The sequence below is a fragment of the Colletes latitarsis genome, chromosome 10 (genome assembly GCF_051014445.1).
Source record: "Colletes latitarsis isolate SP2378_abdomen chromosome 10, iyColLati1, whole genome shotgun sequence".
Classification (NCBI taxonomy): domain Eukaryota; kingdom Metazoa; phylum Arthropoda; class Insecta; order Hymenoptera; family Colletidae; genus Colletes; species Colletes latitarsis.
Window position 1 is genome coordinate 15,317,297 of NC_135143.1, and position 14,336 is coordinate 15,331,632.

The 14,336-nt window shown below is 40.4% G+C and overlaps 3 protein-coding genes across 5 annotated transcripts in view; 1 reads left to right on the forward strand and 2 right to left on the reverse strand.

Moving 5' to 3' along the window:
- The window catches only part of Ance-3 (angiotensin-converting enzyme Ance-3), a 58,752-nt gene that overhangs the window by 17,411 nt on the left and 27,005 nt on the right, over window positions 1–14,336 (forward strand). The gene's annotated exons all lie outside the window — the stretch shown is intronic.
- LOC143347139 (uncharacterized) lies at window positions 1,875–3,578 on the reverse strand. The gene is made up of 2 exons (XM_076776065.1): window positions 3,567–3,578; window positions 1,875–3,393 (listed from the first exon to the last, which is right to left on the reverse strand). The coding sequence occupies exons 1-2, from the start codon at window positions 3,576–3,578 to the stop codon at window positions 2,056–2,058; spliced, it is 1,350 nt and encodes a 449-aa protein (XP_076632180.1). The 3' UTR covers window positions 1,875–2,055.
- Window positions 6,652–8,246, reverse strand: LOC143347140 (uncharacterized). Its single transcript, XM_076776067.1, has 3 exons — window positions 8,235–8,246; window positions 7,839–8,043; window positions 6,652–7,682 (listed from the first exon to the last, which is right to left on the reverse strand). The coding sequence occupies exons 1-3, from the start codon at window positions 8,244–8,246 to the stop codon at window positions 6,652–6,654; spliced, it is 1,248 nt and encodes a 415-aa protein (XP_076632182.1).

A 14,336-nucleotide genomic window follows, 5' to 3' on the forward strand; every position in this document is an offset into this window, starting at 1 on the left:
CTAGTATCGAACGTGGGAAAGCAGTATTATCAACGGTGAGAGCGTATTTAGTGGCAATCATCCTGTCAAACTCCAACGTTCCCGTGACTTTCCGATACTTCAATTGCTATTTAGAGGAAACTAGAAACTTCAAGACCATCGAGTTTCAATTAAAACGTGCAAGTTCCATAAATTATTGAATCAAGGAATGTCAGGATAAAAAAAAGGATAGAAATTCCGAGCCTCTAAAATTGTGAACAAGTCATATCCGTACGAAGCCAACCCGCGTTGTAGGAATCCAGCATTAGGATCAGTGCGTATGATCGGAAACAGCACCTCCAATACCGATTACTTTACAAAACTTTGTATTTAATATTTACTTTTTAAAAATATTAAGGCATCGGGGTATAGTTGGATTTATTGAAAGATTTTTATTTATAGGGAAACAGAGTAGCGGAAATGATATAATTGTTACATCCTAATATCTGCAACTATTACAATCTTTTGTAACGTGAAAAATTTACGACCATAATAAATTTCGAATAATTAAAAATCCTTTCACCCCCCTGCTGGACGCGCCAGTGACCGGAAGAAGAGTATCTGGCTGTTATGAATGCAATTAAACGAGTGTTTACGATACGTGATCGATGGATAATCTCTTTTCCGCGAGACTCGTTGCTCCTCTCACGATCAGCGAAAGGCAAGAGCCAAAGTTTGCTCGATTTTACCGCAGCATTTCGTATTCCATCGTGTACGCAACGGAACGCGTGAAGAATTCGCGATCGCGATGGTAATGTGATGCGGCAGAGCACTTCCTTGCGAAGAATTTCTCGAGAAAAAAGGCCGATCAAAGGTTTATGCATACAAGCTCGTGAGAAATCCACGCGATAGTCGCTCGAACGGTTAATTACCATGCGGGAGTTAATAAATACGAAGGACATTCCAGACAGGTTGAAAACATACGCTCCTGTACGACCCTACATTTTTATTTCCATCGAATAGAAAACATCTATTTCTGTTCGTAAGAATTTTCATAGATACAACCTTCTAGAGGCATACTTAGGATTAGATTGCAAAATAGTAACTCTGATGTTAACATTTATGCAATCGACTTTCTGTGTAGTTTCTGTTGCAATATTACTGTAATATTTCGATCTATACGATACAATTTAGCAATTTTCACAGTGTGAATAAATTGATAGAATTATAGATGAGACTTGATCATGAGGCTACGAGACACATCGCGAAGATTTCGAATACGCGTTTAGAAAGTTAAAGCGATTAAAGAAAATTGTGCGTACTGTTTGATCTATCGAGCGAAGACACTGTATCCAAAGAAATAACATTAGAGAAGAAAATCAGTAACTAAATAGAATATAGAAAATTATAATCTAACATGTACGTCAAATAATAAGATATAGCAGAAATAAGAGAAAACAGAATTTATATTTACCATAAAACTATGAATAACTAAAACGAAAGTAATGCTGATTATTCGTACTCTTCTAAATTAAAAATATGAGGCTTAACTAATATTTAGCATTCCGAACGTTGATAAGTAATGTGCTTCAGGAAGAATGCAAAAGAGAAGTCTTTAACATGAAGGAACATTTCTGTGGAAATATATCGTGTTCGCTCGATGAAACTAAATAATACATCATTATCAAGTTCATCTTGTACATTAACAGGAGCAAGAGAAAGTAAAATAAGTCTGATCGTTAAATTAATTCGATCGTTATACCAAATCGTTCTTGTTTCAAGTAACTAACACTATGCTTACGATTATTAGGTAACAAAAGTAGTTCAAAGTTCGTGATCTATGCTGAATAATGGAGCATAGAATTTCTACGAGGGTACAAAAATAATCAAATAATATTCAATTATCAAACTATTTCACTCTGAAAAAAAAATTTCAGAAATTTCATTATCAAGACTCTTGCAACTCCTGTTCTCCACTACTCTACGAAACCGCGCCGGAGTGTCACAAAAAAAAATCTTAAACCTTCCACGTTGTTAAAAATAAATAAAAAAAACTGTAAACACAATCCAAAATTGTCTCTGTCGATGCAAGAAGACTCAGTGACGGAACCTTCTGCGAGGTCTACCGGGCCTCGTAAATCCGTCACCGGCTCCCGATCGCTTTTCTTTCCCGGCGGAGCCGTCTCTGTCGTTGAACCCGTGACCTCCGCCCCCGTTCCAGTCAGAATTCACCGATACCGGCACCTGTACCCAATAGGGAAAAGGTTTCTCCACCGGGACGGGTACCGGTTTCGACACGTACACCTCGTAGGGCCTGTCCACCGGCACTTTGACCGGCACGGCGTAGGGTTTCTTCACTTCCACCTGTACAGGTTTCTCCACGACGTAGGGTTGGGGGGATGGGACTTTGACTGGAACGGGTATGGGGCTTTCTACGGGCACCGGGTAAGGTGCATCGACCGGCACCTTAACCTTGACGGGATAAGGTTTGGCCACGTGCACTGGATAAGGTTTGGTGACGAACACGGGGTACGGTTTGGGTACTGGCACTGGATAAGGTCGATCAATGAGGACCTTAACCGGCACAGGCACCTTCTTTTCCACCTCGTAGGGTTCCGGGACTTTAACGGGCACCTTCACCTCGTAGGGTGCTGCCTTATCGACCAGGTATGGCTGCGGTACCGCCACCTTCACCTCCACCGGTATCTTTTTCTCGACGGTGTACGGTTGCGGGACAGGAACCTCGACTTTGTATGGTACCGGTCGATCGACCTTCACCTCGTACGGCACTTTCTTCTCCACGATGTAGGGCTCCGGCACCTCGACCGGTACGTTCACGAACACCTTCACGGGAAACGGTACCTTCTTCTCCACCGTGTACGGTTGGGGCACCGGGACCTTCACCTCGTAAGGGACGGGTTTGTACAGGGGATAGGGTACCTTCTTCTCGACGGTAACTGGCACCGGAACCTTCTTCTCTATCGTTATCACTTTGGGCTTCTCCCACGGAGAGGCCTCGGGAGCCCATTCGCTTCTGGGGAATCTTTTCCAGTCCATCCTGCTGGACCAGCCCTCGAAAGGACTGGATTTGAGTCTCCTCGAGAACTTCCCCCAGTCTTCGATGTCATCCCGCGTGTCCTCTTTGCCTTCCTCGCAGGAGTGTCGAAGAGACTCGTTCTTGCTTCTGAATTCTTCAGAGGCAGTGGATTCCTCGTAGTACGGTGTCTTCCTGATGCTCGTGTGGGAGTCTCTCACGGTTTTCGACTCCGTGGTAGTGTTCCCGCTCTCCAGGGCTTTCTCCACTGCCCTTTCAGCGGCCCTTTCGGCTGCCTTCTCCACCGCCAACTCCGCGGCCCTTTCCAGATCCTCTTTTCGAGTGGCCGAACACGTCAGAGCTATCGACAGGCACAGGATCGCGACGACGACGACGCTTTGCTACCCGTGAAAAGAGTACGACAGAAAAGTTAGCAGAAGTTCGGGAAGGATTTGGAGGAATCAACTCAAATTATAATAACTTTATTCGAGAAAGAATTCGTCAAGAATTGTATTTCTCGCGTCGAAGATTAAAATTCATTACGAGAAGAGTTTTAAAAGGTCAAGCTACCAACCAGACGTCCCATGATGAGACGTTTCCAGCCAAGTCGATGGATCAAGGTGCACTGAATCCAAACGGAACGGAGTTCCAGTATTATTTATATACCGTGAACGACTTTCGCCCGTTCGACCAGCTTTTGCACCTTTATAGGCTCGCGTTAACTCCTTCGCGACAATTATCCACGGTCAAGCAGCCATTGTCTTCCGTATAAATTAGTTAACCGGAGCCTGACACACTGCGGAAGCGACGCCGCGACGCTGAACGTGCAGGCATTCGTTATTGGAGCTCGTAAAACGGTTGTGCGCGCCGAGAAAAGAAATTTCGAGAATCGTACAGCGACCGAATTATTGTCGCGGAAGAACTTATGGCTTCCGTTCGACAACCAGCGCTCAAAGTGACAAATTTATCTCCCGGTAACTGGGCGTATATACAATCTATTTCTCGAACTCTGAAAAATCGGACGATCGATGCCAAATTTATGTTAATAACCAAAACTGAGTGGTGGAAATGTTTTTGTTTACTTCTGAAAAGAATAGCAAAGAGAGTTTTTATTTTTAGCTAGGTAACGACTAAAAAATCAGTAGTCAAAATTTCCTTCTACGATTCTCAACCCGATGATTGGATTTGCCTATACGAAACAAGCTTCTGTATAATTAATATACTTTCCTAAATTAGTTCTTGCTGTATTTTCCATGCTTGAGTACTGTGGGACACACGTAGTTTCTCATTCGCAAAATTTCGACGGACACGAGTTTCTAGTACTGAAAAAATCAGGAACGTCTTACGTTACCATGTATTTACGAGGCAGGTTCATTGGCTACCGGGTTCTGGCTCATTAATCTCATGAAAAGCACGCCACAATGGTGACGCTGTTTACGTTTGACAGATGAAAGCGAATGTTCACTTTCTATGGACAATCGTAAAACTGGACGAAGCTTGTACCAACGGGAAGACGCGTTTCCTCGAGTAGTTAGTCCGCGAAATACTTTGAACCCTTTTCGTAAACAATGACCGATTGTCCTCTGCGATTCCGCAGCGTTGAATTTATATTCGACAAGATTGATCGTTCAGTCGTCTCACGTCTATTCCTTCGTTCTTGATCTTCGTCGATCGCCCGCCCCGTCGAGTTTCTCGTGCAAGTTCAGTGAAACCGAAACCGGTATAAAAGTTCTCTCCGACAGCTTTGCCATTTTAAACCATGCTACTTTCTTCCTACGTTTTGTCAGGCGAATTAGAAACCGTTGTGCGCAGTTTGTCATTTTCTATTTGCGATGCGAGGACGCGATTTAAGGAGAAACAGGTGGAAGAAGTCAAATTTCGAACAAATGTGAATCGATTTCTTTGAGAAGAGATTACTTCGTCTTGAAAGTGAACCATCTAGGAGAGTTTGACCGTGTTTGGGAAGTCAATGTGGCCGTATTTGTGATGCGAAGTTTAAAAAACTGGACTACGGAAGACAGATTTAATTGTCTTGTTAATTGTAAAATGTAAATAAGGTTTTTGAAAACTTGTACAATTACGGGGGAAAATCGTCAATCGTATAGTGAAAAGTTCAGATCAATAATGCTGCAATATTTCATATTGTAAAACCATAAACGTATTATAATTCTCATAGATCGCTGCAGTGACTTCAATGCGTGATAAGTGCCAACCCCGACGCTTATTATAATAAAGGTGCCATTTTGTGATAAATAAAGATCACAGAGTTAATATTTCCTTAAAATGTCATAATCCTAGAGATCGACAAAATTTAATTCGAATAACAGATACCCAATGAAACAAACGTACAGCAATTTATTCGTCACACTTATCACATGAAATAGATAAATTTTTATTCATTCATTCTGAAATATTTCATATGATAAATAAAATTTTTATTGTCATCCAATCAGTATCGTTTAAACAGACAATTTTTTGAACAAGCATCGTAGACTTTCTAAATCAAGTTTAATAATTTGCATCGACCACGTACGATAATTTCATTTAATTATACTTAAAGTAGGTCGTTCCAAGCCAGTTCATATTAACATCGATTACGTAGAACGCATCGATCAATTATGTTATGTGCTCGTAGCGGCGATTCGTTTGTTTTACGGGAATCAATTACAGCACAATAAGTCGCGATGCAATTTCATCGAGGCGAGGAAGAAACGTGACTGGAATGGAACTGGTGACTTTTAGATTCCACTGTGTTTACGGAGAAAAGGTCTCGCGTCGTCGAACTAAATTGCACGTTCGTGGAAGTACTGGTTTCCAGGTTGACTCGCAATTTTATAACGGAATATTACTGTACTCGTACGGAATTAAAACCGAGTTACGCTTTCACGTCGCGGTAACCGATCAAACGAATTGAAAATTTCAGCGACTGCGATGGAAGCTAATTAGGAGACAGGTTCAGTTTTATTTCTACAAAAATTGGTTTATTTTTACATCGTACAACCTCTCGCGGTATACAGCGGCACTAAAATAGATACGATACCGTCGATATGCGCTGCATTCTCCTGCATTTTATAATGAGTCGCAGCGCGTCAAAGATGGCGTCGCTGGTTTACTTATGCTCTTATCGAGCAAACTGCAACGTGAGAAATCTGGGAATAAATATACACCTCCTTCTTCGAGAATATTTCAACTGTTGTGCCACTAACATTCATCGGTAATAATAATAAAATCGACATAAAAAACCTTGTGGGAATGTACAATAAATCAATATGATAGTACAAATTACAATGTTGATACTTTATTAATAGTATTTTTATCCATGGAAATAGTCACCCATGGAAACGCAATGAAACATTTAATTTCGTCCTGTTCGTTAACTAATAATCTATAAAAATAAATACACAAGCTTTTTTTAATTCAAACGTAAGAAATTTAACTTGCATGTTGGATAAGTGTCTCTGTACAAGTCAACGAAAATTTCTTTGGTCAGTCGTAAAAATAAATTGTACTTAACGAAATAACTATTTATGAGGTATGTATTCGTAAAAAAAAATCTCTTCTTTCTCTGGGCATTGTACGAACAAATTCAAACAAAATTTAATACCATATGTGTAAAAGATTGCAATTAAATCTGTTTCTTATTTTCGTCCAAGAGAAATTTACCCAGGTCTGTTATCGATTCTCCGCGTCCAAGAGTGATGTTCGTAGGCGGAGGACTCGATAACGCCTTCTTCGTGGTGATTCGGTATCTCGACCGGTATTTTGATAGGATAAGGTACCGGTTTCTCGACAGGATAAGCCACAGGTTTGGCCACCTGTACGGGTATGGGTCTGTCGACCAGCACCTTCACGGGTACTGGCACAGGTTTCTCCACAGCGTACGGTACGTGTTTCTCGACTGGATAGGGTGCTGGTACCCTGACCTTCACCCTGACGAGAACCGGTTTATCGACCGGTACCGGCACCGGTCGAGGCACCTCGATCCTCACTGGAACTGGCACAGGCTTCTCGACCGGATAAGGTACGGGTTTCTCCACTGGTACGGGATAAGGTTTGGGTACAGGCACTGGGATCGGTCTTTCCACTTCGATCTTCAAAGGATAATGGACCACCTTATCGATTGGGTACGGTTGTGCCACGTGTACTGGAACTTTAATCGGTATCGGTATTTTACGTTCGATGGGGAATGGTTCCGGCACAGGCACCTTCACCCCATAGTGGACCTTCCTCTCGACCGGATATGGTTCTGGAATATAAACCTTGACCGGTACTGGACGATCTACCGGTACCTGGACCGGATACGGTACTTCCTTGATCACCGGTACCGGCTTGGGAATCCTCACCGGTACCTTCACGAAAACCTTCACGGGATATGGTATTTGTTTCTCCACCGGATAGGGTTGCGGTACCGGAACCTTGACAGGGTAAGGGATGTTCTTGACGACCGGGTAAAGAACGTTCTTCACCACCGGGAACGGTACCGCCACCTTCTTTATTACCGTCACCATCTTGTGCACGTCCTCGAGCACGTCGTGACCGAGAACCTGCTCTTTTGGAGGATCATCTTGGTCCGAATGGAACGACTCACTAGAGAAGGCCTTTCCCTCGTCCAGATGCTCGGCCTGCAGGGGATCGTCTTGGTGTTCAGCGTCCGTTTGCGTTGTCTCCGCGGGTTCGTTGTAAGGATCGACTGCGATCATTTAAACCGATTAATTTCTAAAATGCTTAAAGGGATGCTTCGTTCTTAGCTAATGAATTTTCAAATTCACAATATAGATTTGAATTGGTGTGTTAGGCTTTAGGATTAACTGGAAGGAACAGTTTCGTCTACTCTGAGTTTACGCACAACGTTTTCCTATCGATCTCGCTGAATATGACCCCCGAACGTTCCTCTGCAAGGTGTCGTTTGTCTTCTTGTCCGAATCCTGGACCCGTTTTCCCCGATTGAGCGACTTTTCCGTACTCGTGGTGGTTGTTTGATCGTCCTTGCGACATATAGCAAGGCTCGCCGACGTCACGACGAAAAGTAACAGGACGATCGCGATATTGCTCTACAAAACGATTAAACATCTCTACTGTAATACTCCAAAAATGTTTCGACAGATCGAACCGGGACGTGTTACCCCGTTAGAAAGTAAAAATTTCACTCTCGGATATGCGAATGCCACTGTCACAATGCGTGTCTAATAACCGGTCACTTCGATCCGATTCTGTCGTCGAACCCGTCACCCACGAAACGTACCGTGCGACTCATCCTCGAGGATCCGTTCGACAGATTTCTTCAAAGGTTAAATCCGATAGCGAGCGTTTCGAATTAGCAGCGAGTAAAATCAGTAGCGTGGACTTGCCAGCTTTTATATACGCGTCTCTCGATGCCAATACGGAGGCTGCACGCGAACCCGAACTTTTCTAAAGTGGGGTGGATCGCTTTCGCGACTCGCGAGCCTGTCGATAGTGAAACTATTCGCAAGAACAATGTCTTTCTAGTAGATCTGCTACTGTTCGTCCATTTTTTCTGAATTCCAACTTTTTAACGATTTAAATAAACTGTGAACTCGAGTAATCTTATTTAATAAAAGCATTTTGTGGACTAATCAAGTGTCCAATCCATATTTTCATTGATGATATAAAAAATTTTCAGTTTCTTTTATGGTCTCCTCTGATTCAATCGCTGCAATGTTTATTTCCAATTATTACACATTTTGTTGTCGATTTTCTTTTCTTTTCGTTTGAGATACGTAGTGATACACTCCATCGATCTAGCCGGTTAATGGTAAACAAAAAGACACTAGACCCAGATGAACATGTTCCGCGGAATCCACGTCGTTCTTTCACGCCTTTTGCGACACGGATTTTTCTTCCTGGTAGCGACCTTGAAATGCATTCTGTCGAGAATTCGCGATCGTTCGCGATGCAAGTCACGCAGAAATCGAAAGCGAATGATAACGATCCTTGGTTAACGGGGGGTAATTTTTTCAACGATTTCTATTCAACGGCATCAGTGTACCTGACCCTTTGAACTCCGTTGGCGACATAATAAAATTTTATTTATGGTAACAGAAATTTAAGAAACGAAATAAACGAATAAGATTTAACGTTAAGATAGTACAACGTGGATTAAACCTTTCTATTCACTTTAAAAACATGTAATATTTAATATTCATTTGCACAAAATCTATGTTTCTTAAATCGAAACTACCTGCTTCAATGTTTAAAGGTGTTACCACAAAATTGCCAATCATTCATATTAAATAAGAAAAAAATAACAGTGACGTAAAAATTACGCAACAAGAGACGGTAGAAATTACTAACGTGGAATTATACAATTAAATAGCAAAAGATTCCTATATGTATAAGGTTCACTGTAAAGCACATCAATTCCACCGCGTTTCACTTTTATCAAAGCAATTAAACTCATTTTCATCACTTTTCATTTTTTGTTTCCCTTTTGATAAATACTTATTATCATTATCGTTACTAATGGATTAATGGAGTGTGTCACGGGAAAGAAATAGTATCTGTACAAGTTGCAAATACTCGCGTCATTAAAAACGATGTTTGCAGTCTTCCGGGGTAAGGACCGGAAAGGCATAAAGCAGAAACTCGTCGAGAACTTTCACGGCCGCGTATTCTGTCGACAGAAACTGTGTCGCCATCGCAGCCATAATCGTAGAACGCTGTGGACAGTTCGCGAAGGTAGACGTAACAGGAGCAGTCGACGCTCCGGCTGCGGAGAAAACGACGATCGCAGTAACAGAAATCGCTTTGCCAGGATTTCACAACGAACACGCGATGATTACTAACCATGCTTAATATCGTTTGTTTTTAACCATCTTTTTTTTATCGAACGAGAGGTATTTTAATGCACCGCGATTGCACACCGCATCATTATGCTTAATTCTATTTAAAGAGAAGAGAGCAATTTCTTTTCGAAACAAATCAGAACAAATCTGAGTAATTTTGTAAAAGAAGTGGAATAATTTTCATTTTATTATCTTTTAACGATCTAATGCCTCTGCTCTAGGACGAAGAAATGTTAACAGACGTTTATATTCAAGCAGAAAAAGAATTTTGAAAGGAATTGAAACTCGTAATCTTGAATTCGCAAAAGCAACTTTCTGACAAATTGAATCCGTTTTCTCTTTAATTTAATTCGAACACAACTGTTGCACTTAGAAGTGCATCGATGTTAACGACGTCTCCGATAATGCATTCTTGACTTTTTGTGATTTTAAGGATTACAAACGATGTTGGCAAAAGCTTAATAACCTTCTTTTCGCGAACCATTTAACAGGGCTCATGATAGAAAATAATAAGAACGCGAGATTTCCAAAATGGCGAGACGCAATATCAATTTGTTACACTACCCGATGGATTGTTAGTTTGAGCAATGGCCCGAGGACACGCGATACATTTCAGATACACGTGCCGATAGTCGAAGGTACTGATATACATAGAAATGCAGTATAATTTTACGGTGTCTCGTTCGTTCCACGTCTTTAACATACTTTCCCGCCTTCACTTTCGATGGATGCATACTAAACAAGTTTTCAGAAGCGCGCGCGCAATCGAAGACGACTCGTTCTACCTCGAACAGTATTATTACGGAAATTATTTTAAGATCTAATTGCAACAGAAATCCGAACGATGTTCATCCGGTTATACATATATCAGTAACAGTAATAAAATACTGATTTAAAGCAAATATATTAACAATATATAAGGACAATTAAACACGAATTGGGTCTGTTTAAAGTCGATATTGAGATCACAGACGAGGTATATGAATAGACCTTTCACCTAATAGACTTTCGTGGCCCAATCTGACTGCCATACCAACCTGAAAATTCGGAGGTGATTTTAACGTCCTCTTCTCATGGGTGGCGGTCAGTTGACAAACTATTCACTGAATTAATATTGATGGGCTGACAGTTGTAGTGTGTGCATAAATACATGTGAGTTGAGTATGTAGGGATTGAAATTCATTTCTAAATCTGTTGGTAATGTTGCAAATGGCACGAAAATGGTAATGGGGTTTCGAGACCCCGTAAAAATGGGTCGAAAAAATACAGAGACAATACTCTAAAATCTTTGATGAATCAATGAGAATCAAAACTAATCTAGCGAAAAAGCTTTATATTAATGATGACCTATGCAAGGCGGATCGCATAGAAATTTCCCCATTTAAGCAGTATAATTTTCTCTAGTATCTTAAAGAACAGTTTTAAATTCGCAGCCATTAGCTCGGTGTTACCCACGATGAAGAAGTTCTTGAAGAACTTGAGAAGAACTTCTTCATCGTGGGTAACACCGATTACCAGGTCTCACCACGTGGAGGTTGCTGCGAGTGGAGACCCGAAGAGAGATGGATGGAATCCAAGTTCCATCTATCTCCCTTTTGTATTCTTAGTAAACTAGAGAGATAGAAGGAAGCAAAGTTCCTTCGATCTTCTAGTTTAATTATGTCAAGCAATTATTTCGCTTAAAAGAGGGATGAAGCTAGATTGTGGGAAACGCGACGCGACGCGATGCTGAACCGTGCAGCTGATCTTGGGATCGAACCTACTGCTCTTGCTAACTAGATCTCTATAGGAAAACGGATGCTGCAATCCTGAATCGAGGTCTCCATTTCCCCAACGCAACCCGCCGGGAGCCCGAAGGACCCGACTTAGGCTGTCTGACAAAGAGAGAGTACCTGAGACAGGGTCGACTTCCGCTGGAAGGTATGCGTTTCCGCAGAATACGGAAACTCCACACCTTCCAGCGAAGTGCCGTTTTCCCTCAATCAAGCTTACCAAGGGAAGGCGATTAGATCTTTCGGACCAGATACACGGCCGATCACATGTTTCAATCGATGAAACAGCGGTGACCGAAGCTAGGAACGAGGGAACGAGAAAACGAGAAGCTACTTATTGAATAATTGCTTGGTAAAACGCGAAAATATGTAGAATAAAGAAATCTTCGACGTTAATTTTAAGATTCGTGACGAAGCTTAAGTCTAATGTACTTGGAATTATATGTCCCTCGGTGGATGACTCCCTTAGCGAATGAATCCCTCGGCGGTTGTGGCATCTTCCCTCGATGTCCTTAGAATTGATCTGTAATAGATCTGAGCTGAAACAAAAACTAATACTTGTATTAGTATCATATTAAGGAAAATTTAATAAACCCTAACCAATCCATATGTGATTCGACAAGTGGAGAAATAATTTATTCAGCTGATGTATCGAACAAGATAAGAAATTCTGAAATATTCCTACACATAATAAATGTTTCTGTAAATGTACAAAATTTACACGTGATAAGGAAGTGAAAATATTAATAAATTAAACAATGTCAGTCAAAATATATTAAAAACGCTCAGTCCAAACAACAGAACAATTTCACAAATAAAGTCAAAATAAAAATTCAGATTAATTGATAGACGATGCTGGTGAACTTAGCTGACCAGTAAAAGTATTCTACGAAATGAGGAATATCTTACCAAGACAGATTCAACTAATACCACAATTAATGAAATCGACAAAGCAATTTTGCACACAAAATCGAGATAAAAATTCAGATTAATCGACAAAGACAGATACGAGTTCAGGAAAAAATTGAAAACAGAAACAGTAAACGATCGAATCAATGATTAATAGCATTACCATCACGAAATCGCGTTTTACGAGCAAAAAGACAGATTTCTCTTGCATCGCGAACATCACTCAGGGGTGAATCTTTCTAGTTCCTCGCGGTACGTAGACCTCCGCAAGGCCGAGTCCAATCTATCGGAAGATGGCATCCTCTCGAACGAAACTGCATATCGCTATCAGCGTGTATTATGATGTATATGTAGGACTCTTTATCGATGCTGTTCATCTGTCGAGGTTACACTAGGTTGAAATCGCAATTCTAAAAGAAATACAATAAATATTCCCAGCTACCGGTTTTCTTTTGATGCTATGCAAAACACACACAAGGTATACGAATAGACCTTTCACCTTATGGACTTTGATGACCCAATCTGATTGCCATACCGAGTTATTTTTTAAATAAATGATGTATTACAATTTAAAATAAAAAATAGAGGATTTGTGGTGTACTTATCAATAAGGCACATCCTTACGTATTTTAATAATTCTAAAATCTTTAAGTAATCTTAATCGATTGGTTACTTCAATGAAATTAATCCATTGATGCTCAATTCTGGACCGTACAGCTTTCATTCCGCTAAAAAATACTAAAATTTATGTAATTTTATCTTCTGTCTCACTTCCTCTTGTGTTTATTTCTAAATCTGTTGGTAATGTTGCGAGTGACACGGAAATGGTAATGGAACTTTAGAGCCCCAGAAAAATGGACTGAAAAAATATATTGGGTGAAAGATCTACTTGTATACTTTGTCTGTGCTGAGACCTAGTTTTGATTGCTTTCGAAGCAATTCAATTCTCCTAATATTTAATTTTAATTCCAAACACTAGGAGTGCTGGTAAAGGGCATCACGAGCGCCCAATCTGTGTGGTGGTAGAAAAATGCATTGCATACAAAGTTTATTCTATAGGTTGCATATGATAATAATGATACTGATATTTTGAAACAATACAACGTGATCATCCTTATGTGTTTTAGATTTTATTTCAACCAATAAAATCGTAAGAATAGCGAAACAGTAACATCGTTTCGAGTATGTACCTGTTACTACAAATATCATGCGCTACCTTATCGACGACCGATGGCGTTTCTTAAAGGCAGTTCTTAAAGACGGTCGTTAGAGCAAGAAATGCGCGATAACTAATTCAAGCGTGACAAATAAACATAAACATTATTTATTATTACATAAAAATATTTATTTTATAAATGATAAATATCTATTTAAGTATGCAATAAGTAGCGCAAGTGTTCTGTGGCTTTAATCTGCAGGGATGAGTCATTTTTGTTTACGACTTTATTTGTTAAATAGAATAAAAGTGACGTATATAGAGGAAATATATCAAGCAGGGTAGCATAGCAAGGTTGTACAACTGCTACACCAGACGAAACAAAGATGAGAAAAGAGGGGCCCATTGTCCTCTTCCAGTTTATACAAAAGTATGATCTCGAGTACTTGGTTCCAAATATTGTAATACCGCTGCGATATTTTCTCATGATTACTGTTCTCGTTGCTAGCTGTGAGAGAAGTTCCAAGTTCCAATCTATTATGAGCACCTTACGATTGAGAAATTTTGCTATTTATAAAACTGGTAGCATATCTACTGGGTAGAAAAGAACACACGTATCTAATGTATCTTGATGGAGAGTAGAGACTTGTAAGTTCAAATAGATGCGAGAACAAGTCATTAGATACGATCAGTACTTTTCTTAA

Bases quoted from the DNA above. Each gene is read 5' to 3' on its own strand.
- LOC143347140 (XM_076776067.1), bottom strand. The intron at 7,683-7,838 runs GTGCGTAAACTC...AAATGATCGCAG, and splicing joins GAGATCGATAGGAAAACGTT to TCGATCCTTACAACGAACCC.